At 38.0% G+C, this 27,086-nt stretch overlaps 3 protein-coding genes across 4 annotated transcripts; 1 reads left to right on the top strand and 2 right to left on the bottom strand.

The window, feature by feature from the left end:
* Positions 1 to 1,002: 1,002 nt before the first annotated feature.
* NMAT1 (Intron maturase, type II family protein) lies at positions 1,003 to 3,836 on the bottom strand. The gene is made up of 2 exons (XM_089149296.1): positions 3,634 to 3,836; positions 1,003 to 3,552 (listed from the first exon to the last, which is right to left on the bottom strand). The coding sequence occupies exon 2, from the start codon at positions 3,465 to 3,467 to the stop codon at positions 1,353 to 1,355; it is 2,115 nt and encodes a 704-aa protein (XP_089005422.1). The 5' UTR covers positions 3,468 to 3,552; positions 3,634 to 3,836; the 3' UTR covers positions 1,003 to 1,352.
* A 4,611-nt stretch (positions 3,837 to 8,447) lies between these two features.
* On the top strand, positions 8,448 to 10,594 carry LOC149021036 (uncharacterized). Its single transcript, XM_089147422.1, has 6 exons — positions 8,448 to 9,075; positions 9,169 to 9,372; positions 9,452 to 9,544; positions 9,666 to 9,773; positions 9,853 to 10,304; positions 10,389 to 10,594. The coding sequence occupies exons 1-5, from the start codon at positions 8,812 to 8,814 to the stop codon at positions 10,273 to 10,275; spliced, it is 1,092 nt and encodes a 363-aa protein (XP_089003548.1). The 5' UTR covers positions 8,448 to 8,811; the 3' UTR covers positions 10,276 to 10,304; positions 10,389 to 10,594.
* Positions 10,595 to 12,263: 1,669 nt separating this feature from the next.
* On the bottom strand, positions 12,264 to 21,778 carry LOC149021037 (V-type proton ATPase subunit B 2). Of its 2 annotated transcripts, none has more exons than XM_089149297.1 (15): positions 21,675 to 21,778; positions 20,948 to 21,012; positions 19,285 to 19,340; positions 19,062 to 19,160; positions 18,646 to 18,705; positions 17,437 to 17,548; positions 17,147 to 17,355; positions 15,942 to 16,070; positions 15,655 to 15,792; positions 14,620 to 14,770; positions 14,427 to 14,509; positions 13,514 to 13,561; positions 13,346 to 13,399; positions 13,079 to 13,162; positions 12,264 to 12,926 (listed from the first exon to the last, which is right to left on the bottom strand). In XM_089149297.1, the coding sequence occupies exons 2-15, from the start codon at positions 21,003 to 21,005 to the stop codon at positions 12,741 to 12,743; spliced, it is 1,467 nt and encodes a 488-aa protein (XP_089005423.1). In that variant the 5' UTR covers positions 21,006 to 21,012; positions 21,675 to 21,778; the 3' UTR covers positions 12,264 to 12,740. The 2 variants fall into 2 exon arrangements, with proteins under 2 accessions (XP_089005423.1, XP_089005424.1); XM_089149298.1 differs by lacking the exon at positions 21,675 to 21,778 and adding an exon at positions 21,504 to 21,641.
* Positions 21,779 to 27,086: the final 5,308 nt, after the last annotated feature.

The raw sequence follows: 27,086 nt of genomic DNA on the forward strand, positions 1-27,086 counted from the left end.
GATGCTGTTCATTGTCAAAAACATTCAACTGAATAAAGTGTCCTACCAAAAAATTGAATAAAGTGACTAGTCGAAAGGACAGAAAGATTAAGAGAATAATTGCAGGCATACGAATTTATTGACCATCATATGTTTGGCCTGCTAATTGACTATAGCTCATAAATACATGGGGAGTAAAGAATACACGGAAAAAAGAATAAAAGAATACACGGAAAAACCCAACTCACAGTTGGAGCAACTTATTCTCCAGGTGAGAGTGTTGAGAACTTTTTGAGGAATCTGAACAAACACTTGATTGTTGTAATCATGAAATTGATCAGAGCTGAAACATACCAAAGGTAATTTTTTAAAGATATTTAGACAACCTAATTTGTGCAACACGGGTACCAAATGTGTCTTCACCCCCAAGATTAATCAGCCCAAATCTTTAAGCTTGCACCCTAAAAAGGTTACTTCAGGGGTAATCAAGTTGTTTTCATTGCTTAATAAAAAGACAACAAGGAGAGAGCGAGAGTAAGAAAAGTTCATTGTAAAACATGAGTTTGAAAATGGGTTTATATAGAGCCCCAAAGGTTGTGGGTGAAAGGGTAAGGTCACCACCCTTTGTGAGGTTACTCATTCAGCTCAACTCCCTACAGGAAGATACTTATTCAGCTAAACTCCCTAAGGAAAAGTGCCTCTCTATTGGCATCACCACACTTCCACCCGGTAGTGGGCTTTCAGGATCAAATCTAAAGTCATATAGAATTACTTATATTAATTAATATATAGCTATAAAACTATGGTTGGGTCACATTAGGGTTTAGGCATGGTTCACGTGTTGCACATGGGTTCGCTCCGTACTGTGTAAGTGCAATCCTTAACCCCAAAGATATATTAAATATGTCCTTACTATATATAAACGAAATAACCAGCTCGTTTCTGCCCGATGTGGGACTAAAGTTTCAATTATAGAAATCATAAGATAAAAGACATAATTAAAATATATATTTAAATAAAAAAATAATATACATAAGTATTAGAAAATTTTCAACAGAGAGACAAAGAAGAGTAAAAGATTTGAAAAAAAGAGGTGCAAAACATTCACCGAGGAGGAAAAAGTGTATGATGGATACATCCAAAAGCAGCTCTATCTTACCAGTTCTGGTTAGTTGGTGGGACTTCAAAATCATGTTTCATGTATGTAATCTGAGTTTGCAAATGATATCAGCATCGTTTTGAGCAGCAGGCCTCTTCCTTCTTCACAAGCCAATCATCCACAAACAAGTACACACATGTATGGTATTCTTCCTGAATTAAGTGAATTTAACTGCCAAGAATCAAATCTCATAACAACCATCTCAACTGAGCACTTAAATTCTGCTATTACCTCCACTAGGACTACAACTTTCATTTTGATTAATAGTTTCATCATGATAGACCTCGCAGCCCCGTACGCCATGAGTCTTGTAGTACCATACAATATCAGCTATCTTATCTTGAGGCAAAGTCAAACCTTCATTTTTCACTGATCTATGCAATTCACAGAAGAATCTTGGGTCCTGTAACCTGATATACTCATGCAATAGCCGCTCATGATCTGGGACCCAATTCCTGGGAAATGGCGTGTAATCACATGAAGGAATCAAGGACATATGAGAGAACTGAACAGCATCTATGGCATCAACAAGTCCCATCCTCAAAAGATCTGAATACTCTGGTGCTGAATTGTTAGTACTCTCTCTGAGAGGACGGCTAAGATTACGTGAGGCAATCTTGTATACTTTGGCACGTGACTTTAGCCTATACCGAGCAGCATACAGTTTAGCCAAAGAGCTCCGTATCACATAAGCACAAAACCCAACAACTTTCTTGCGATTGTCTGCATATCTGTACCAATCAGCCATGGTCTCGAGAAATTTATTCATCTGGGAATTACTATGAGCTTGGCTTGCATAAAGCATTGGAGTGCATGGCAGTGGTTCAGGATCTCTATCACCCTTGACAAAATCAAGTTTCCTGAATTGGCGAATACATTGTTGTAAGCTAGCAGTAACAGATAGGAGTGTCCCAATACCCTTTTCACTCACAATATTCCCTCCAGTTGCTGTATAACGCAATGTTGGGTGTATCACTCGACGACAAATTATGTGGTCCAAGAACTGAATTCCCCTGGAAATGTGCTCTATCTCCACCTTTGAGTTATCCAACCTTAGCCCATATTTGCACTCACAAAATTCAATCAAATTCTTCCTGATTTCCACTGCATCCTCTCTAGGTCCTCGTATACCAATCAAGAAATGGCCCCCATATCGAATGTAATCCATTTTTCGTGTTTTCACCTTTCCACTTGATGGAACAAACTCTGGCCAAGAAGGGTTATGGCAACCATCACTATCAACATCTTTCCATATTGAATCAAGCTTAGAAGGGCGGAAGAATTCAACTATCTTTTCTTCCATGAAATGATCCAGTTCATTTAAGCATATGTTGGCGAGTAGAGGACTTAGAATTCCAGAGTGACCATAGGAAGGGACCTTTGCAGCTTCCTCAGGAGCAAAATTAAAGAAAGTTCTCAGCCAATATGGATCAGGTTTTGGTTCATTCTCATTCAAAACCTTCTTCCTAGTTCCTTTTCCCTTTTTCTTCTTCTTTTTCAAATCTTTCTTTCCATCTTGACAACTATCTTTAACTGGTGCTTTGAAGGCTAATTTTATTAAATGCAAAATCTTTTTATCCTTGATGGCCTTCTGTAAGCATTCCATCAACACATCCACATTGAAGTCATTTAGTATGCAGCTTAAGTCCCCTCTCAAAAACCACAAATACCCAGCAAAATTACTTCGAATAGTCCTAATCACGGTATGAGCATTCCTACCAGGACGAAATGCATGGGATTTTGTGGAAAATCGGGACTCAAAGAGAGGCTCCAAAATCAATAACAGGACTTCCTGGACAATCCGGTCCTGAAAGACAGGCGTATCAGAGTCTAACATGGCTTGAAGCTTGCGCTTGGAGATCAATTTGGTGAGGGGCTTGTCATTGGGCGAACGAATGAAGAGGTGAGTCTTCATAGCCCAAACAAATTGCCCATTTAAAACAGCATTACGGAGTGATAGAAGACTGAAAAGAACGTTGGAATGGATAGCATTTCTAGGGGGGAATGAACCTGTCTCGTGGGCACAAGAGCGTTGGTAGGCTAATACCCATAAGTCAAATTTTTTGAGGAACCCGGTGAGGTTCGTGAATGGTTTACGGGTTTGGTCAGAGAAGGTTTTGACCCAGAGATTAGAGCAGATTTGAATGGGGTCCTCTTTCAAGAGTGATTGAGGATCCTCATCCTTTTGCTCTAGTGATGGCTGTAGTTGGCTTGTTTGGTTTTGTAGTGGAAGTGATTGTGATAAAGAGGGGTTAGAGTAAATACCAGTAGCAATGGCTCGTCGAAAAAGTTGGCATGGGAGCTGTTTGACGATTGTTCTCAATGACATTTTCCCCTTAAATGGTCACTCCAAGTTTGTACCTCACTGACTGCTAACTCTTCGTCCTCCCTTCACAGAGAAGATTAATAATTCCCTAATACAAGAAAAAGAAAAAAACATCATCATTCCTGTAATTAGGAAAACGGGAATTGAAAATAGAAACAAAGATGCTTACCGATACTCCAAAGCTTCGTCCAAAATTGTCCATTTGCTGGCAAACGCTGCATTGCCCATCAACATCCCTAGAGTTTTCTGCTTCCGTGAAGATCAAAGGGCTCTTGGGAGCAATGAATTCAATTAAGGAGGAGGAAAAACCTTGTTTTCTTCAGCCGAACTATTGGAAGCTGAAAGACATAAAGAAACAGTAAGAAGAGCAAACGAGAGGAAGTCGAAAGGGAAAAGCGGAACTGGGAAATTGCCTAGTTTTAACGGGCTATGATTGGTCAGACCGGGTTGAGCTAGAAAATTGAACCCAAATCAGATCAACAAGTCAAGTAACCGGTCGGGAATGTATTGTTTGTAGTCGCCGGCAGGTTGGTTGGAGCAGCAGAAACAGCGGCGGAGATGGAAAATGGAAACGAACGGTTTCAAGCTAGGTGGTCTGACCGATGAAATTCTTTTGAATAAACCAAAACAAACCTTTATCGAACCAAGGTTCACTAGGGCGGCTTTATGAATCATGTCTCCTTCTCGCTCTCGTCTGCTCTTCCTCCAAACTGACAACAAACCGCAGCTGCAAGAGGGGGAGTAGTTTCTTCTTGAATTGAACTTGCGATTAATTTGGGCTCCTTTTCATTGACAATCAAACCCGCAACAGGCTTTGTATATTTCGATTTTTTGGAGGTAATCGATCTCCCCTGGCATTAAGTTGTAGGTTTTTTTTTTTTTGCAGAATTTCTGCTAGATTACTTACTATTGATGTTGCATTTCTTCTTCAATTGTTGGCTGAGAAATTGATTTTTCATTGTGATTAGGTTCTGCCACGTTGGGGTATGGGAATCTGTTGGATTTTATGCTCGGCTTCCTTCGATCAACAAAGGGGAATTTCGTAGGTTGAGGGATTACTGCTAGCACCGTTGCATGTTCATTGCTCAACGGAGTAATGCACCCCTTCCTGCATGATCATGTTTACTAAACGTTGATTGTATTCAGAGCATTTGGCTTATTTCTTTGTTAATTGGGGATTTCCATTATGGGTATTTATGATTATTTGCTTTTTGATGAAAGATACAGTGCCTAAGGTAGAATTTAATTTTTTTAATTACTTTGGAGGAGAATGATATGGTCTACAGCATTTGTAGACGAGCTGATGGTTGGTGTAACAGGAGTAATTTGTTGTTGAACAGTATGACTTGGATGGATACCTTCAAGCACGAGCAATTCTATGAATTACTGTGAGCCAAGTATTGCACTATAGTATCCGCAGGAGTCTGTACCACCTATAGCCAATAGGGTCCTTGCAATATTTTGTACAGAATAAGTGCAGTGTGGGGGAACACGAAAAGCACATGAAAGGCAGCAGAATTACCATTAAGTGCATCCCACTGGTGATCCTCACTTAGTAGCTACCAACTATTGACCAGAGCTGAACAATCATGGTGTACCCAAGTAGCAGTGGGAGAAGTCTGATTTTTTCATTATCTAGCTTATGCTTGAAGAGTTGTTATTGCCTTGTAGGTCATTTAAATTGATGTTCATGTTTTGTTCTTATATTTGCATTGTTAGTCATAGTTTCTTCCTTTAATTCTTTTTTACGTGCAATCATAGCAAAATCAGTTTTTTTTGTAGGTGAGAAGCACTGTGGCTGCTTGGGATTTCATGAAGTATTCTTCCCCTACTTCTTTCTTTCGTAAATGTTGGGAGAAATTCCATGTTCTCATTTCTATAATAGGATATTGAGTAGAGGTGTTCAATGTTATTACCCAGTTCAACATTTTCCTGAGAGGTTAATGTTGCTGAACTAGCCATATGCAAATACTGTTTTGGAATAAAATACAAGCAGATTAGGTTGCTACATACCAGTAACCAGGGACAAGTCACAAGTGTGTACATGCCATTGGTACTGCCATTCTTTTTTAGAGGCTTGCAATGATTTGAATCTTCACTGAAATTTAGAAAACTCATAGGATGTTTATCTTTTCATAGTTACTTGTAAATTCCAAACCCTACCTGATGGGTCTTTAGCTCAAATTGGTAGAGCACTTGGAACTTGAGCATGTCTCTGGGATGTTCTAAGGAGATGGTGGTTCAAATCCATTAAGACCCATTTTCTTTCTGGATGAATGAAAATGATCATTAACCAAAACCCTCAAGGGGGAGAAGATAATGTACCAAAGAGAGGGGGAGGGGTGAAATACAACAAATAGTTGACAAAAAAGAAAAGCCGAGACCCTAGGAGACAACAATAGTCATGTTCCTTGAGGTATCCAAAACAAGGGGGATGGGAAAAAGACTGCAATCTTATGGAAACATCAAAGCAGGTGGCACTCCAAATCGAGTCAAGGAATCTAGAGTTGAGGTCCATCTTTTGAGATTCTCCTCCCAACATAAGTTAGAGATCAAAGCATTGAATATCAATCTACCAACCAAATTAGAAATAGAATTGCCTACGAAGTGTCTTAGAAGCCAAACACAATCTCTAAAGGACTTAAGGGAGCTTCCGGAGCGGGGCAAATTGGAGGTAACGACTTTTGCCCACAAGGAGCGGAGGAAGGGGTGGTAGGGGTAGGAGGAAGAGGCAGTCTACATTTTGGGGCTGTTCCAACAAAGGATGCAGTTGGGGTTGATTTTAGGTGTCAATGGATGAGGAAAGACTGGGTAGAGAGGTAGAGGTTAAAGGCTCTCCTAGTAGAAAAGGCATGGTGAGGGATGTCACCCTCAAACCAAACCAAGGTATGCCAAGCAACTCAAGCAACTCAGGATAGGGAAGGAAGATAAGGTTCCATGTGGAGGGGGTAGTGAAAGTGCCAATTGGTGAGGGTAACTAGATGGTGCGGTCTCGGAGAAGGGGGGGGGGGGGAATCCAGGAGTTAACAGACATGAAATTTGAAAGAAGGGTAGGTTTAGGGATGTAAGAAGAATACTCACAAGGGTGCCAAGGACAGAGTAAAGGATACCCATAAGATGCCAAGGGTCAAGCAAAAAATAAGTGGAGGCCTGTTAGCAATATGGGTGGAGATGGTAGGGAGCACAAGGGGTTTAAGGAGGAGAAGCTTCCTCCAAACCCACAATGCGTTAGAGGGGAGGGAGACAGTCCTAATGGAGTCACTCTCAACAAGTGGGAGTCTACCCAGTTGACCCAGACAAAATCATGCTTAGTGGAGATCTTCCAAATGAGCTTTAACAACCTAGCACAATTATAATTGCAGATGCAGTGGAAACCAAGGGCACCCTTGGTTTTGGGCTGGTAGACCGAGGACCAACGGATGGGGTGGAGGAACTTGGAGGTTTCTTGACCTTTCCAGAGAAGTGTGCAAGAAAGGAACTCTATGGTGTGAATTGTGGCTTTAGGGAGGCAGATGATACCACACCAATAAAAGTAGGAGGATTGGAGTACCGATCTAATAAGGACCATCCTACCTGCGAATGAAAGGAGTCTACCCTTCCAGAATTTGAGTTACTTTCTGAATCTGGTCAAGCACGGTGGAGCAATGTTGGTTAGTAAGACCCATTTTATCTGTCTTTCCATTTTAAATTCAGCTCTACTTTTGTTCAGTAGCATGTTTTCACTTTCAACTTGTATAGATAGACTGTTTTAAACAGAAAAGTTGTTCAGTTCAAACTGCCAAACATCTTTGAAACATTTCCCCAAAGTCATAGTTAGTCCCACCACCTGAAACTTTTTTATTTTGTTGTTACTGAAACTCTAGAGCTTGGTAATTGGAATGTCGATTAATTTAGTAGTGATTTAGTGCAAATGCCTATAATCTCCCAACTCATGTAGATCTAATGACATTTCACAGTGATTTCAGGAAAGGGGATCTTAATGGCAATTTTGCAAGCTTTGGTTATGGTATGTCGGGCGGTTACACCTTTATAATAAAGTCATTTGAATTATTTGTGATCATAGTGAGATTTCTGTAAATAATAAGATATTTTTCCAGAATTGATTATATCCAGAATTGATTATATCAAATGCCCTTTTGTTCCTTTTTTGTTCCTCTTTTTTTTCCCCCCCCTCTTTCTTTTGGGTTCTGGAATAGGTTTTGCAAGCGCTACTTTAGTGCCAAAGAACACAATTCCAGAACAAAAACGAAAAAAGATGGTTCTTCCAGAGAAACAATATTCCTAGAACATAAATTTTACTGAACGCCGCAGTTTCCTTGCATTCTTTTTCTCCCCCACGTGCTTATTTCCTCTGCCCCTTCTTCTAGACCATTCCATTTTCACTCTCTATATAATCTATCTCGCTTTCAATCTTTCTCACTGGAACTACTAAAACCCTACGGCTTTCTGTCTCTATCTCTGTCTCTCGCTCCCCCCCCCCCCTTCTCCCTCTCTAATTTCTATTTCGCTCTGAACCTCTCTGATGTCTCTCACTGAAACTTTTGATGCATAATACCTGTTTCCATTTAGGGTAGAAAATATATCGAAACGAGGGGAGAGTTTCGTGTAAATTGGGGCTTTACTGCTTCATCCGTATTTCCAATTTCAATTGGTACTGGAAAACACTCATCGTGTAAAAAGGTATGCGTTCTTTATCATTCTTCTCTTTCCTTAGCCCCTTTTCTTTGGATTCTCTCATTGCATTCTTACCATCACTAGATTCATTTCCTAATAAAAATGTTTCTTTTTTTTTTGTTGGGGGGGGGGTTGGTTTGGAGTTTGAGGGTGCTACGGCTTTACTGCCTTCTGTTTCTGCTCTGCGTGTCATGGGGATTATTGAAATCTCATCTTGGTACATGGATTTGTCTAGGGTTTGGGTTTTTGGGTTGTGGAAGAGCTACAAGAGCATATTCGTCCTTGTACCATTCTAGAATCGGGTTTTTCAGGACTTGGTGGATTTGAACTCTATTAAATTATGCAATTTCATTCTTAATTTTGCTTTCTGAATCTTCCTTAGTCTAGTTTCCTATTGAACTGATTAAATGATCTTCTAGGAATGAATTTTATGAATTTTCGTACACGTTTTTATTGGTATCTAGCTTATTACCCAAGACTTAGCTTCTTTTTTTAAGTTTTCAGTTACCAAATAAATATGCTTACCATCATGGAATCTTGTTAAAGTGCAGGTGTTGAAAATGCGAACCTCAAATGGTCATACTCGTGTGCTGGGGACCTCTTCAAGTATAATCATCGATTTTAATTTTTTGAAAAGATATTATCATTGTTTTCACATATTGACATTATACAAATGACTAATCTGGTCTTACCACTAACTGTAGACGCTAGAAATAAAAGAGGGAAATCAAGATCCCTCAAAACATTAGCAATAAAGGATGGAGAACAGAAGGAGGTGAAAGCAAATGATTATGATCAATTATGGGGCGATAACCGTGCTGAATACGCTACTTACTTGGGTGTTTTGGTTCGATCTCCCAAGGATCTGCCAGTAAACTATGCTGACTGGAGATATGTACCAAAAAGTTACAAAGTTGAGAGGTGGTCAAAACTTCTGGTATGGTGATAAGCCATTGAAGGATTAAATCTCCAAAACACATTATCATTGTATTGTTTTTAATGTCTAAAATATTTATCTATTCTCTTATAGGAAAAATATAGTATACCAAAAGTTGCTCAGAAATTTGTGTATAAACAAATGGGGACATTGTGGCGAAACTACAAACTCTCACTGAAGCGCCATGCATTGGAAAAATATGGCAATTTAGATGATGCCAGAGCCCATTGTGTTGATGATGTTCCACCAGAACAGTGGGTGGACCTCATTTCTATATGGCAGTCAGAGAAGAAGCAGGTAAAAATATGTTCCTAAACTGCATTGTAAGTTGTTTATTTTCACCTGGGCTATTTAATGACATTCTCCTATATGGCAGGAAATTAGTACGAAAAATAAAAGAAACAGAGAAGCTCAGACTATGTATCACACTGCTGGGAGAAAAGCCTTTGCTCAGATATATGAAGATGAGGCATGTTTTTTTTTTTTTTTTTTTTGGGGGGGGGGGGGGGGGTGGTTGGAAACTGGTACATCAATTAGATTATGATATAGTACTTGTGAATTCTTTTGATCTGACACAACTGGTTTTTCAGAGAAGTAAGAACCCTGAAGGTGAGCGGCCTTCAAGGTATGATATGTTTTTCATCACCCGTACGAGGGAGGATGGAACAGCTGTAGACCCTTCGTCAGAGATAAAGATGGTAATTGTTTATGTTATATAAATTGGTTACCACTTCTATAAATCTTGCAAGTTTTTCTCTAACTTGGTTTGCATGTTAGGCACTGCTTAAGGACGAGATGTCTCAGGTTCCACCGGAATCCAGAAAAGATGTTGATGTTGTTGATGAAGTTTTAAGGGAAGAGTTGGGTCATGAGAGTCACGGCCGAGTGCGTTGTTTAGGGCTAGGTGTAAGCCCGAGGCAAGTTTCTCTCACAGAATCCAATGTCAAGGAAAAAGAACGACTGAAAGAGTTTGAAAAGAAAATTCGGGAGGAGGTGTGGGAAGGGGTACAACAACAGTTGGCTGAGCGTGAAAGGATGTGGGAGAGAATGTTCAAGGAGCGTGAAAGGATGTGGGAGAGAATGTTCGAGGAGCGTGAAAGAATGTGGGAGAGAAGGTTGGCTGACCTAGAACAACCGAGGAAAGATATTGTGGAAAATTTGCAATCCCAAGTAACTCCTTTCACCCAACCTTTTGACTAAAGCAGGCTCTCAGAGTTTAGTTCATCCGGGTAAGTTAGAAATTTTGAACACAGTTATTGATGCAACACTGTATTGATCTCTTAATGGAGTAATACTCTTTTTATTGGTTGTAGGTCTGAAGTTCAGATGAACTTTGTGACGGTGAAGATGAAGTATTCAGTCCCATTTGTCGTGCTCAGCTCTATATGTCTATGGAGCAAATCATGCATGGAACTAGCTGGGACACTCAATTCAGAACCTAATGCAGAACTAATGCTGCTGTACAAGTTACAGCTTCATTTATTTTTATATCCGTAGTAGTCTTTATGTATAATTTTCAAGTGGATGTTGAGGAAATGATCCATGTTCATTGTCTCCAAGTAGTGATATGGATGAAACTTGAAACAGTTTGTCTTATTCTTCAACATTTGGAACTCCATTTCAAAATTTTCAAGAAATTGGATTCTAAGCATTTTTCTTGTTGGGTGTTGGAAGATGCAGTGAGTATTGATATGTAAGAATGAAGATTGTCCTTTTCAACATGTAAGATTGTTAGAGGTTAACTGTTAAGATGTTGCTAGGTGAAGACATAGTTGTATTACTTGGTTTTGAGTTGAGGAAATTGCTTTTCTACTTGGGAATGCTTGCACTGTTCAGTCTAGAATTTCGTTCACTTCTCAAAACAAGTATCTGATTTTTACTGCTTGATAAAGTCTAACACTAATTCATGTTGTTTGATCATATTTAAGTGTATGTATTGGAGGAATTACCCCACTAAACAAGAGTGACGTTCGATGATATTCAGTGGATTTCAATATTTAAGTATATGTTTGATCGGGCTTATTGTTTCCTATTCAGAATGGATTTCAATATTGATGATTTCTTTTTAATCAGTGTTGTAGAATTCAAGAGTCCCCAAGTTTTTATGGTTGAATGAGTGCTTTGCCTAGGGGATTCAACTGGGTAGTAGCGAAACTCTTCTGTTCTACCTGGAATCGGAAGACCTTCCAACCGTAATTTTCAACCCATTCATATACGCAGAGGGATGATTTTTCTTGAAATTTGAAAAGCTCGACATGTTGGAAACGCCTTCAAGCTTGGGAGAAAATGCACCTCGTCATACATAAGACACAGAATCCAAGAGTGCCACACCATACTTACCCAATCCACACGAACAGAATCTCAATAGCAAGAGCTTCCCTTCCTTTCAGGGATACCTCCTCTGAGTTACGTCAGATAATTATTCAGAAGGGCAGAATCAGGGTCAAAATAGGTAGAGTCAGTTGGATCAGAATCAGTCAAGCTCAATCAAGAATACAATGTGGAATGACCAATCCAAAGTGGTAATGACGATTCCAAACCAAGTTGGCTAATCTTGCGGGTTCAGTACTAATCTTTATTAGGCACAAACATTCTTTTGGTAGGGTTTTCCAATCACGAGGGATGAGAGAAAATTCCTTCATCCCCACGAATTGACATTAGAGTAAGCTGAGAAAATGATTAACTCCTATTACTTCGTAAACCTTACGAAGTGTCTGAGACAGGGATGATCTCCATCTCTGAGGAGCATTGCACAGATGTCCTGCTGCGTGTATCTTAACAAAGTGAAATCATCTGGATTTGAATGATTAGAACATGTTTCAAGCCAATAAACGTCTCTAATTTTTAGAAAGCAGAATATAATCAATTAGTGAAAAATTCATGAGCTTCAGTTTAAACGGTTTTACATGCCTATGCTTGACAGAAGAAACCATATGCCAGATCATGAGAATGCGCATGGAAGACAAGTGCACTTGTTCCCTGGGGGCCAATCTGCTCACATTCTTGGTTAATTTCAATTACTTCTTGCCTGAAAAACGGTTATGTGATCAACCCAGTGAAGCACCAGCTCTGCTGGGCACACTGAACAGATCTATCCTCCAAACAACAAGAATATCTCAATAAACTCAAGCACCAAAATTAATATCCACCTCATATCAGATGCAATGCTAAAGTTGCAAAAATGGAAGGAACAAACTTGAGACATCCATACTTGGGCAAATGCAAATCAAGCAATACAGAATCTTCCGTATTGTGCAAACTCATGACCAAATACAAGCTACATCAAGAGAAGGGTGGAGTGAAATCAAAACAAGCACGATACATCATCGACTTAAATATGATAGAATCCTCATTGTACCTAAACTGAACATGACTTTTTGTACCCATATCTGCCTGGGTAGCACAAAAATAAATAAAACAACAGGTAAATATTACAAAAGATTTATGGTTCTCAACAAAAGAATATCAACTGCTAGAATACCTAGACAGAAAGAACTTCACTGAGCAAGGCACGGAGAACAACCAATGCATTTATTTTTGCCAGAAAGACCAATGAACTATTCAGCCTAAGGAGGAAATAAAACAACGGCAACAGAACAAACTGAGAAGCTTATCCTGAGCATTGAGCTAGGAGACTGGCGGATAAAAGCCTTGCTTTGCCACCCTCAATTAGCTGCATCTCGATTGTAGAACTGGTCTAGGGTCTTTGCTGGTATCCGATGGAGAAGCTCACGAGGAAAAATGCGAAGTAGCGTCCAGGCCAAATCAAGTGACTGGAAGATATTGCGGGTGTCATATGCTCCTTGGCTTACAAATTTCCTCTCGAACTTGTCCAGAAATTCGAGATAAAGCTGTTTTTGCAAGAGGAATAGTTAATATTTATTTCTCATTAAAGGGAGGATGATGAGTTCAACAAACTAAACAACAGTGTGACATTTTGTGTGTGCGTTGAGAGGAAGAGAGAGAGAGAGAGAGAGAGAGAGAGAGAGAGAGAGAGAGAGACCAGGTCCTCTGAAGAAAGAGCTTCTTCTCCAACCACTGCTTTCATTGCTTGAACGTCCTTCCCAATAGCATAATTTGCATACAGCTGAAGATGAGGTATTAACAGGATCAGTTACAAGTTTTGATTCACTTTACCCATTTCAATTGCAGCCTAAATAAATAAAGGAGTTATTTTAACTTTAACCTAAAATACATGAACCAAATGGATCAAAGTTTTAAGGAAGGTAAGTGATATGAGTGTGCATTCAGTTAACAGACACAAAATTACCTGGTTGGATACATCTGCATGATCTCGGCGAGTCATTCCTTCTCCAATAGCACTCTGCAAGTTATAATAATGGTACAATCAATCAAACTAGATACCAGCTTCTCAATATTTCATCCCCTACTTTTAGGCATCTCAACAGCAAATACAGTTTCTTCGCAGAAACCCTACCTTCATTAATCGTGAGAGTGATGGAAGAACATTGATTGGAGGGTATATCTGTTCAATAATGAAAAGAGAATGGTATAAGTAATCATATCAATTACATGCCTTGCAACAAATACCAGTTCAACATGCTGAAACCAGATGCAAAATTTCCAGGCAACAGTTAAGAGTAGCAGGTAACTGGTCCAAGACGGAACCACAACAGCCCAGTTCAAGAGCTACGTAGTAAATTGCGTATTTTCCTTTCTTCCTATTTCTTCTCTTTTTTCCTTTCATTTTATTTTTTTGTTATTTCTTTTTTTGGGGTTGGGGGAAGGGTCACCACCATACCACCTGGCACAAACAACTGACCCGCACAATTAGATCATTTAGCCTCCTCTCCTAGGACATTTGAGAATAGTTACATTTTCCGACTAACCTGAATCACTGGAACCTAGAGGGTAATAACCTTGCCTTGATAAGAAACACAGTAATATCCCTGTGATTCTTAAACTGGTTCAGTGACTAGCATTGGTGGTCTAGTGGTTCATCGGTTTAGGTGCTCCAAATATTGCCTCAAATTTTCCTTTTCTAGTAAGCATTCACAAGAAATGGTTACCCAAGAAGTCCCATCCCCCCTCCACACCCTGCCCCAAAAAATAAATAAAGGAATAAGAAAGAAAAAAGAAAAAAGAACCTTCACTAGCCCCCAAGACATTGTACTCAGTAAGATGTGAAAACAGATAGGCAACAAGAGTTCAGCTGGCTTTCCAGTGCACGAAACAACATATTCAAGCCTATGACTAGGTCAGATATATCACCCTAGTCTTGACACCAACATGCTTCATTGAAACATTACTCCATTCCCAAGGGTATTTTGGCATAAGCTACTTCAGTATTGCTGATGATACAAACAAAATCCTTAATATATAACACTTACCTGTCGATTATGGAGCTGTCTATCAATGTATATCTGCCCCTCAGTAATGTAACCAGTAAGATCAGGAGTAGGGTGTGTGATATCTGGACCGTTCATGAAAATAAATTATGGTTAAGTGTCTGAATACCAGTTATCACTCTAAAAAACTTATTTAAGAAAGTACACATGAGATGTTTAAGAATTTCAAGCATACCATCATTAGGCATAGTTAGAATAGGGATTTGAGTGATGGAGCCTTTTCGACCTTCAATACGGCCAGCACGTTCATAGATTGTAGCCAGATCAGTGTACATATATCCAGGATAACCACGTCTTCCTGGCACTTCTTCTCGGGCAGCAGAAACCTGTAGTCGAGATCAATTTCTTGCTTGTTCAGTAATTGAAATGGAAACATTAAAATTTGTTGAGATTCAATTGGGGCCTACAAAGACTTTTACAACTTCTTTTGGAATATTTGAATAGGTTTCGAACTTTCTCCAACTCTTAAACATAAGATTATTATGATTCATATATTTCGTTATAGCAGGTTTTTTCTTGACCCTACCCCCCCCCCCCCCCCCCCAAAAAAAAAAAAAAAAAAAAGAGGGACCTTATCAGACAATGAGTGATATTTGAGAAAAGTGAATGAGTTATTTGAGCTCATGGTAAACTTTTTGGCCACTTCCATCTGAGATATCATGGTAACTCAATGAGGCAATTCATCCCATACAACTCCACACCAAGTTTCGCATGGAATTCAATCGTGGGTGCATGCAGGTGACCAAGAACCCTGTCTAAATACTAGAAAACAGAGGATAAATATAAAAGTTTTACAAATACAACTCTGTTGCTATTGCAAATTGACGAGCAATTTGAATAATCTATGTCAAGGAAATGCAACTTTGAGCAGGACTTCAGCAGGACCATCGAAGCAGTTAACATTTTTCTGGATAGCCAGCAGCAATTATGTTTTGGCACTCATCCAATGCATACATGCACAGGAAGAGAAAGAAGGGGGAATAGAAAGTCAATAATAAGACTCATAGCTTCTATAAACCAACAACACAATTATGTTCTGGCACTCATCCAATGCATACACGCAGAGGAAGAGAGATGAGGGGTAATAGAAAGTCAATAATAAGACTCGATTTGAGGAATTGTACGAGTTACTGCCACCAACTTTATCCAAATTACACATGATACTGAAAAAATAGTTGGGATTCAATTCGAGAAATAGAATATTTAATACCTCACGAAGTGCATCTGCATATGAACTCATATCTGTCAGTATCACCAGAACGTGCTTTCCACATTCATAAGCCAAATATTCTGCAGTAGTGAGAGCAATTCGAGGAGTAATAATACGTTCAATGGTGGGGTCATTAGCCTGTGTAAGAGCACAGTAGACAAAACATTAATGAAACCATTCAGATATCAAAAGGCACCACAAAACTCCATGCGACCAGAAATGACCACAAAATTTACAAAATAATTGTAAAAAACTAACAAGTGTCAGATAAAATTTAATGGAGTTACCAGGTTTAGGAAAAGGGTCACTCTCTCCATGGATCCATTTTCTTCAAAATCACGTTTAAAAAATTGTGCTGTCTCCATGTTTACTCCCATAGCTGCAAACACAATGGCAAAATTGTCTTCTTCTCCACCCTGTTACATAAGGTCAAATAGCATGATCATATTGATGTTGAATTTTCAATGCTCTAAAAAGGAAAAGGAAATACAATGATGTTTCCCAAAGAATTAAAATAGGGTAGATGAAGTGGAGAGGTGCATCCAGGGTCTTGTGTGATCGACGTATTCCTTTAAAACTTCAAGGAAAATTCTATAGGACCGTGATTCGACTAGCTATGATGTATGGCGCAGAGTGTTGAATTGTCAAAAAGAATCATGGGAGGGGGAAGAAGAGGATGGATGAGTGGCAAAACTAGGAAGGATAAAGAATGATCATATTAGACTCAGTGTAGCAGAAATGAAGATGCTATGATGGATGAGTGGCAAAACTAGGAAGGATAAAGAATGATCATATTAGAGTTGATATGGGAGTATTACCTATAAGTGATGAGCTACAATAAATTCGTTTGAGGTGGCATGACCATGTTCAATGGAGGCCTGTAAATGCCCTTGTTCGGATAAGTGATATAATCCAGATTGAAGGAATTAGAAAAGTTAGGGGAAGGCCTAAGACAACCTTAAGAAAAGTGGTGAGAAAGGATATGCATAGCTTAGGCCTTGTATCTAGCATCGCCTCAAATAGAGCTGATTGGAAGGCAAGAATCCATGTAGCTGACCCCATTTAGTTGGGCAAGGCTTTCTGTTGTTGTTGAAATATGATCAAAAGAAACAGAGAAATCACGGGTATCCTTAACTCTACTAATCAGGTCTAAACTATTGCTGGTCATTTAATTACTTCAAAATCCAAATTTACACATGGACTGAACCAACATGTAGATTGTAGCTCATATGAACCGTCATGCTTCATCATACTAACAAGAAAGCTAAATCCGTGGTTCTTCTCGTCCAATACCAAAAAATTGGTTGACAAACACTTCAATTTAATATGATGCTTTGAATGAAATGAGCTACAAGGACAGTCAGCTTCAACTTGAAATTAAATTCCAACAGAACATGCCAGTCATAAAAAATTAAAAACTTCAATCGATTATGCCAAGGATATCAAATAGCTCATTACCACTAATCTTGTAGCATTGGTAAGCCAACTATACCTCAATGTGACTTGCAGACTTCTCCAACCTCTTCACAAGACCAGCCTGACGACAGATCTGAGCAGCAATTTCATTATGTGGAAGACCAGCAGCAGAGAAAAGAGGGATCTTTTGTCCTCGAGCAATAGAGTTCATGACATCAATAGTAGAAATTCCAGTCTGAATCATCTCTTCTGGATAAGTTCTTTCACTTGGGTTGATGGAACTCCCTGAGAAATACAAATAAGTGATTCGAAGATACATGCAGAAACAAAAGTAGGATAGAAACACAATTTCCTGAAATGACTGACCAGAAATATCCAAATAAGCCTCGGGCAAGATAGGAGGGCCATTATCAATGGGTTTGCCTGATCCATTAAAAATACGCCCCAGCATATCCAATGAGACAGGAGTTTTCAGCACCTGAAAAAAGAAAATTTGTGAGCTAATGAGAAAATAGAGGAACAATAAAATGGATTTTTTTTTTTGGGGGAGGGGGGGTGTTGAGGGTGTGTGTGTGGGGAGGGGGTGTTTAAACAGGGAGGGAAGTTTCTTTAACCTGACGCTCCCAAAATAACACCGCTAATGGCTGAGTTGGACCTTAGGACACAACTAAGAATCCACTGGTTCCTAGAGGGTAAGTTTCCTCTTCAGTATTCCAACAGAAGAAAATAAATATATATGGTTTTAAAAAATGGGCAAATTACATATAGACCCCCTAGATCTACAATCAATTACATCTATCACCCCTGAAAAGAAATCAATCACAAATACCCCCTTACTGTTAAGTAGTAAAGCTGAATGATAGTATTAACAATGAGCGGGTATTTGTAATTGATTTCCTTTTAGGGGTAGTACATGTAATTGATCACAAATTCAGGGGTCTATATGTAATTTGCCCTAAAAAAATATATCCAATTTACGGTTCTACTAGATAATAAAGAAAATGTGGTACCCAGTGCACAAGGTATCCACGTTTAGCAAATTCTGGGGATGGTCAAAAGTGCACAGCCTTACCCTGTTTCCAGAGACACTGCTTCTGCCAGATGAGTCCACCAAAAGAGAGGGTGTTCTGACCAAAGATTTCTTTCAAGCTTAGCATTCCTATGATTTAATAGTGTAGTTGCAGTTTTAATTCCCTACACAGTCATGGGTGACTGTTTTCCTAGTCTCCCTTGGTATGTTATCTTCTTGTCCTTCTGAATTAAGTGCCGGGGGGGGGGCATTTTTTGTCCATGTTGACCCCTTCCCAACCTATATATTGGCAGATCTTGCCATTTCAATGTCGCAACAGTGACAACATTGATGTTCCAGTAACAAATATTCTGCAATGTTGTCCCCACAGTAATCTAACAATGGTTTTTACTGGCACACTTGGTGGAAATAAATTTTTTTTTTAAATGAGAAAGAAAGGGAAAAGGAGAGAGAAAAGGGGGGGGGGACCGGGGTTAGGGGGATGGGCAGTAAGTCTAGAAAACCCAAATCCACAAGATTTTAGTAGGTTGAAGACTGGAAGATACCTCTCCTGTGAACTGCACCGTTGTGTATTTGTTGTCAATTCCAGAAGTTCCTTCAAAAACCTGCAAATTAACAACCAACGGAACACAAATGTTGTTAGAAAAATGCCTCCAATTGTTAAGACCAAAACCATGATGATATCCATAACAACACATCGATCAATCCTGTTTTAATTAACATAAAGCATAAAAAAAGTATCATAGGGTAGGCTGCATCATTGCAAGGGAATGTAGGATCGCAGAAAAAGGTACTTCAACAGGAAAAAGACTGCTAATAATTTGCACATGTGCAAAGGAGAATGGTCAAACGTATCCCCTCTATGTAAGATTCACTTTGCCTTTAAGGCCCTCCACACATTTAAAGCCATTGAAAATGAAAAATATGAACAAATATAGAGTGCAGCAAACAGCATGACAACCTGCACAACAGCCTTCTCTCCATCTACTTCTAGAACTTGACCTCTCCTGGTTGTTCCATCTCCCAGGCGAATATTGACAATCTCCTGGTATTTGGGACCCTGATGCAATTTGACCATGAAAATCCAAAATCAATGAATCACACAACATTGCCACCAAAGAAAATTAACATAGCGGCGACAATGTAATTTAAGAAACAAAGAGAAGGCCAGGATAACAGTCCACCTTAACTTTCTCTAAGATCACCAGTGGTCCTGCAACTCCAGAGACAGTCCTGTACTCTGCAACACAAACATAAGTAATCAGTTCTAGTCCAACACTTTGCAGAACCCTGGTGGTGCAAATCATAAGCTCAGGTGGGGGTAGATTATCCAGCTAAAGCACTGCCTGAGTTAAACAAGCTATACTTAGCCAACCTTTACATGAGTGAAAACTGTTGACCTATCACATCCAAGAGTCCAAAATGTGTACTATTGAACATGTTAGTTTATTCAAGTTGGGCTAGGAAGGGCCAAGTACTAAACGGAACAAAGTCAGGAATGTTGCTGAATCACACCAGAACTACTAAAAGACAGAGTGGAGCTCAACCATGCATATATCTGACATAGCTAAAACATACAAAAGAAATCAGTTTTTTTTGCTAAAAGGGTCATTTTATAACGAAAATAAGAAAAAGAAAAGAAATACAGCAATTAGTACCTACCTTGCTCACCCACAACAACAGTTGCCCCCAATACACCCTTCCTCACTGGTTCCTACTCATAATTGACAACAACTAAGTCATCAGAAACGAAATGTAGGACGTCTAGATGCATCCAAATCAAGATCTTTAAGAAAAGCTTTATAACAATAGTTACATAACAGCACTATCCTCTCCCAATGGGAGGCTCTGATGCACTGTGGATACTTTCGCTAAAGCTGCATCTACCTTCTTGAATTCCTCTGCTATAGAAACCATTTTACTTGTTACTACTTTCTTCACTGCGTGAGCCTTCTTCTTCGGACGACCAGGTTTCCGACGAGGAGAACCTTCAGCCCGCACTGATATAGACGAAGACGAAAGTGGAAGAACTACTTTCAATTGCAAAGTTTCATCATTGGCCGAACTCTCCAGCCTGGCCGAATTCTGATCGGCCCCACAATAGTCCAAAAGAAATCAGTTATGGTAGCTTGAAGAAAGCTAATTACAGACCTGAACTTAAGAAGACTTCTTTGATCAATACAAGGGTGTACCCAGTGGAAGAGGTTCCCACTACAGCAGGGTATAGGAAGGGCATATGTACTCAGCCTTGCTCCTGCCTCGCAGAGAGGCTTTTTCCAGATTTGAACCCAGGACCACCAGGTTGCAATACAGTAATCATCGTGATCAATACACTTGCTTAATTCATTATTAAATTATTTTCAATACTGGAACTGCGAGACATTCATATCTATAAAAGGCCCGCATTGCACTTGGGACCTGTAACCACATCTAATAATGTAAGACAACCCTGCTACATTCTTAGATACAAAAAGACCTTATTAATCCCACACTGGGATGATGCAGCACTCCTAACTCATCAATTTGTCTATGTCAAATTCAGCAACACGACTCAATTGTGTGGCAAACTATGCATAAAACCCTTCCCCTAGTAATATCACCACTAAAATTATTAGCTATCTTAGGTCAAAACATGAAGAGAGAAAAATAATACATGATGAAACTACCAATTGTAACGAGCACAAGGGAGGCAAACAAACAATGGATGGGAGAAAGTACATCAACTTAGAAACAGTATTATCAAATAATAAAAAATGCAATTAATTAACACAAATCTAAAAATTTGAGTCACAAGTTGTGATCCAGACATATATCTGGGGAAAGACTGAATAAAAGGGAACAACTTACCCATGCCAATCTCCAGCTGTCCCTCCTCCATGTCAGGTTTCTTCTGCGCCACAACCATCTTTAAGCTGATAAACAAGGAAGATACCCTCGTTAATCTTGGAATGAGGACTACAGTGAGACACAAGCAAGGCATAGACAATATAAGACACACTTCATCAAATTAATGAAATGCTGCACTCCAAGGGACAGTAGGAGGGAACAAAGCCATAGCGATTCTTAAGCTGCTAATTTTGTTCCGGAGAACAAACTAATTAGTGATGGCAAAATTTCCGACTTCATTTCTGCCAGGAAATAGTGTAATAAGATCATCCAAAACTTAAAAGGCAAGAGGTCTTCTTGCATCGTACGATTTGGGGAAAACCAATCACAGTGTATGGGCATTATACAAGAACGAAACAAATGAATTGAACCGAACTAGATTTCGCACCAAGATCATAAATTTCAAAATACTTAGTACAGTGAGCACAATCTAGTAGCCTATCATTCTCTGTTTTGAAAACAGCCAAGCAAGGATTGATTGCTACGCTATAATGTACGGGAAATCCAATTCAACCACCTGATCGTATGATCAGAAGCGTCGAAATGATCCAATCCAGTTTCTGAGAAGTTACAATTCGGATAAAGAATTTAATCGAACCGAATTGAGTAAAAGCATCGATGTCACAATGATTTGAAAAAGAGATTTAAGTTTAAGCGTAACAAAGAAGAGATCCAAGCAAGAACTTACCTTTGACCTGTGTATGTGGGAGATCCACAGGGAGAGAATGGAGATACGGAGAAAGGGAAGGAGATCTGCTGGACAACAAATAATTAAGTGGGATAGATAAATAAAGTCGCTTTCTTATATCGAATCTCGATAATTTACCGCCTGTTCAGTATGCTTCATTTTTTTTTTTTCCATTTCCTTTTTTATCTCTTAATTCTGATTTCTCTATTACCCATAACAAAATTGTGATTTTTTTTTCTTTTCTTTTAATATAAGGGGTTTTTTTTTTTTTTTTGGTACAAAGGCGCTTTTCATATATAGGGATAGGGATATTATGTATGCCGCGGTAAGAGTTGAACCCATGACCTCTCCACTGAGAAGCAAGTTCCTAACCATCCTACTACTCTTCCATTGGCAGAGTGATACGGTTCTTTGTGACACGGTATATAGCAATAACCGGTTTTCTCTCCATGACATGATTTCAACAACCGGATTCCAATATGATCCTTTTAGAGCCGCGATTCATGCTAACGAACTGGGATCGGCTATGTTGATTTTGGTTGGATCGGATCCAGTGTGGGCCATTACCAATCTTGAGACCGACCTGAGGCACACTAGGCTTTTTTCATTTTGGGTGAGAACCTAGAGTCAAAATGGCACATTATTCTCCCCTTATGGTTTTGATCCATATAATGAGGGTAGGGTCCAGATATAGTAAATATTAAAAAAAAAAAAAGAGTTTTGAGGTTAAAATCTCAATCCCCCCTACACACACAAAATGGCTCCCATCCCTTACTCCCTTACTGTGTAATTCAAAACCGTCAAGGGAGAGCTGATCTAGAACCCAATACACCAATAGGAATAGTGGGGCTATAGGAGTCTTGAGCTCGAACAAGGTCGAGACTGGTATTTTCATATTGAGCATAGGAAAGGGTTGAAAATTACAGATTTGAATTAATGATGAATTGAGTTTCTTTTTTTATTTCTCTTTTTGGTATTAAGGTAGCAATGGTGTATTGAGTTGAGGGTCCATTCCCATTTTACCACATTGGAGATGCAATAATAAAGTTGTAGACTAGTTAACAAGAGTTACCTTCTTAGAGGGAGAAACACTGACCATTTTTCAAAAGACCCCATTAGAACTGTAAGAAATCCTTAAACTATACCTTTTGGTTTGTTAGATCTCTGTTGTTTTCTATTTTTCTTGTGTCATTTGATCCCAAATCTGCACCCCACAAAGAAATAATAATAATTATCAAAAATCAAAAGTTAAGGTTGAAGTCTCACATAGCCGAATATGTAATAAATAGAGCAAATTGCACTGACACCTCAAAATGGATGCCTTAAAGCATTGATACCCCTACTTTATATTTGAAAAACACAAAAATCCTAAAATTGGATTTTAACTGGATATATTAATCAAATTTGTCATTGAAACAATAAAGTCATTGTTTTTATAGGGATATTTTTAGAGTTAAACAAAATAAACAGTGATTTAATGATTTTCAGTGACAAATTTGACTAGTATATCCAATGAAAAATATAATTTTAGGGTCTCTGTATTTTTTCAAACATAAAATGGTGTATCAGTGCTTTAAGGTCTCTATTTTTGGGTGTCAGTGCAATTTGCTCGAATTAATATGATAGTATTATTTATTTTGTAAATTTTTTTTTCTTTTGGTAGCATTTGTTTTGTAAATTCTGTAGAAAATAAATTGAGCAAATTATATTTACATCCTATATATTAGCAAACACTTATGTTTACACCTCATAAAATTGATTTTATTACAAATGTCCGGTGTATAGTTGTTATATAATTCAAAGCATAAGGGGGTGTACACATAGACCTGTAAATGGATAACCGAAATCCGCCTCCGAATTCGCATTCGTATTCGTTTAAGGGTATCGGTATCCGAAAATTTTCTTACCGGAAAATATCCGTATCCGTCCGCTAAGCAATCGGATTCGGATTCGGATAATTGCTTATCGGATCGGATAATATCCGGATAAATTTTTATCCGGATAGAGTAAAGTATTTAACATTTTTTCTTTAAAAATAGATGATAATCGGATTCAGATACCGGTAATCGGATTCGGATACCGGTATTCGGTAATCGGAAATTAGAAATTTATAATAAAATATGTAAAAAAGTGACATATTATCGGATTATTATCGGATATCCGTGTTTCGAGCCTCCTAATTTTTGCCGGATTCGGATTCGGATACTGGTGTATCCGAGCCGAATCCGGTCCGTTTACAGGCCTATGTACACATAAAATAACAAATTCTAAAAGATATAAATGAAATTGTTTGCAAATATAGAGAGTATTATAATAAATATGAGATAGATTTTATTTTGTAGAGACTACTAGACCTACTGTCAATTTCAAAAATTATATAAAAAATATATTATACCTATTATGTTAAAAAAAATGTAGATTCTTTCCAAATATTTCTTCTCCTAGCTCCATCAAAATTTTCCTACTCTTTATATTCTTCTCCCAACCTTTAAAACTGGGGAAACTCCCCTACTTGCCTCATTTTCTATTCTTAAAATATGCTTATATGGTAATTCATATTTTACCCAATAAAAAAAAAAATGATAACATAAGTTTGATATTTATATATAATAATTTATTAAAAAAATGATATATAATAATAAATTTTAAATTAGAGATATTTGAACGTTTGTGATGGAAGTTGCGTTTTTTGTATCTTTTGAACTTATTAGTTGATGTGTATTTACAGCTTTATTTCTAAAATTTTATTGGATTTGACCTAAATCTTAGCCTGAATGACTCTCTCTATAATATATATAACACTTTGATCGAATTCTGCTCCTTAGTTTCGGATGTTTTTATTCAAACCTCGTGTTTTCATAATTTTATCTATCAAATCTTTTTTAGTGGTTTTTTTTTTAATGCATGAGATTTTACTGATATATCACCCGATATGAACAATATGATGCTGATAACCCACAGCAGATTCCTGCCCTTACGTGTCGGGATATGACATGGTGACACGTGATACTATGCATTGGCTTCCGAGTAGTTTCGTGTTTGCTTTTTGGTTTTGTCTGTATTATCATTATTAAAGTACGTGACAGTTTAACCAGGAAAAAAAAAACATGTACGTGACATTAATCACTTCGCTAACAAGAGAAGAGCCCGTGGTCCAAAAAAAAAAAAACAAGCCCGTGGTCCACCCATTCTTTTCAATTATCATGTTAAAAAAAAAATCATATATATATAAAAATTTTCTGAAACAAAGTGTTGAAATGAATCTTTTGCCTCTCAGGTGCTGACAAGCCTTCCTATTTCATGGGGTCAGCCAAAATGGTGATACCTTTTATATATATATATCATGCCTTTATATTAATTAAGGATGTCTGGTGTTAAAGACAACAACAAAAAGTGGTGTTGGTATCCTTATTAAAGATCACGGGTCACTTTTTCCATTGTAGTATTTTCTTGTATACTTGGTTGTTAATCTTTTTTCTTCGTTGGGGGCATTGGCTGTAGTCTGATCTTCTTTTCATCTTTTCTCCACCCTTGCTTTTCAGTAGGAGTGTTAATTTGCACTTTGAATTGTTAATACGAAACGAATTGACCTGTTATATCCAGAACCACCCCAAACCAAATCTTAATGGATTGTGTTTGGGTTAAGGGGCAAAGCCCAAATGATTTGGGTGGGTTTGAACCAATTAATGTGCGGGCCCATTAGTCTGTTAATTTTCTAAAATGTAATAGTGGCCTAGTTCTATTAAGGCTCTTTTTGGTATCAATTATCATTGTCAATTATGAGAAATTTTCATTATTTTAAATTGTTTGGCATCTATCCTGAATTTTATTTTTATTTAAAATAATAGAAAAACCTCCAAAATCCATAATGAACTTTTTGTCCATTATGGATTATGATGAGAATTTCATTATCTTCATTTGTGTAAGTTTACTTAAAGTTCTATAAGTAAGATGAGGGTAAAATAGTCAATACACATTCTTTTATAACAACCATACTTTTTCCTTCTTTTCTCACTTGTTTACTATCATTTTTAATAATTTTTTATCTTGACACCAAACTTATTTTCCATTTCATAATTTATTTTCAATAAAATTCACCAAACCATTTTTCATTCTTGACCAATAATGAATTCTTGTACTTATTTATTTTAAATAGGCATAATAGATAATGAGAATTGATACCAAAAAGAGCCTAAGCCTGTTATTAATATTATTATTATTATTATTTTTGAAAAGAAATCTTAATTTTCTACTAAGATATAGTTTTAGAGATAACTTGATGAAACATATAGGTGTTCAAACGGTAACTGCACCAATGACACCCTTACTTCCTAGTGTACTATTGAGGTGGATGTTATTGTTCAAGATAATATTTAATTTCAACAATCTTTTTAAGTTTTGCTCTTCTTCTTGTATTCCAAGATCTGCAATTCTATTGGCGACACCTTGTCTCGGTTTGTCCTTTTCAATTGGGTTGTTGATTATGTGGTCCATTTGTTAATATTTGGCTTTTAAACTTTTATTATACACTTAAAGTCAAATGCTTATATCGACTCTTTAGATCAATTAACTTACTCATTTCTTGTAAAAATAAATATCTATATGTATTATTGTTGGCATGCTTGGTGGTTAGGGCACCTATAGCACTGCGAGGGATAGGGAAAATTTCTTTAGATTACTTAAATGCCACATGGTACAATCCTAAGAGGGAATTGCAGGGAATTGTAGGGAAAAGAATTACAGAGGATATGGATCCGGTGCGTGACACACATTTACATGTACAGATGTACCCCAGTGGTCCCGAGTTTGGACTGTCTGATTGGAATCATGGACATGATCTGATACATGGGCCTATAAGTACACCAGTCCCCATTCCTTCTCGTGCAATTCACATTGTTTGAAAGCAAAATTTTATCCAGGCCTGGGCCTCAATCTGGGCCCATGAAAAGTGAGAACGCACATGTCATTAATTGCTTAAAGCTAACATGATATCTAAGGGAGTATCTCTCTTATTATTTATTTATTTTATTTTTTTTTGGTTTAATGGGGGCTTTATTAAGCCGAGGGATGGGATATTAATATTCCTCAGCGAGAAGTGAACCCACGACCTCTTCACTAAGAGGTGTTGGTTTCAATCACTAAAACAGTTATGCGTTGACTATTATTATTATAAGGGCGTGTCTCAATTTTACTATTAATTTTACAATGGGATTAAATGAATGCTCTTGTCAACAACTGTAATTGGGTAGGGAAGCATATAATGAATCCTTTAGTTGGTTGGGCCAACGGTTTGGACACCATAGTAACCTTTAAAAAGACCGTCCTTTATTTACTCCGATAAATACAAATGAAACTTATGCAATTGACAGAAGTTTGTTGCAAACTTAATAGCATCGTCATAAATATATTTAC

This window comes from Hakea prostrata, chromosome 3 (assembly GCF_041222555.1).
Source record: "Hakea prostrata isolate BN-2017 chromosome 3, UWA_Hpros_2, whole genome shotgun sequence".
NCBI lineage: Eukaryota > Viridiplantae > Streptophyta > Magnoliopsida > Proteales > Proteaceae > Hakea > Hakea prostrata.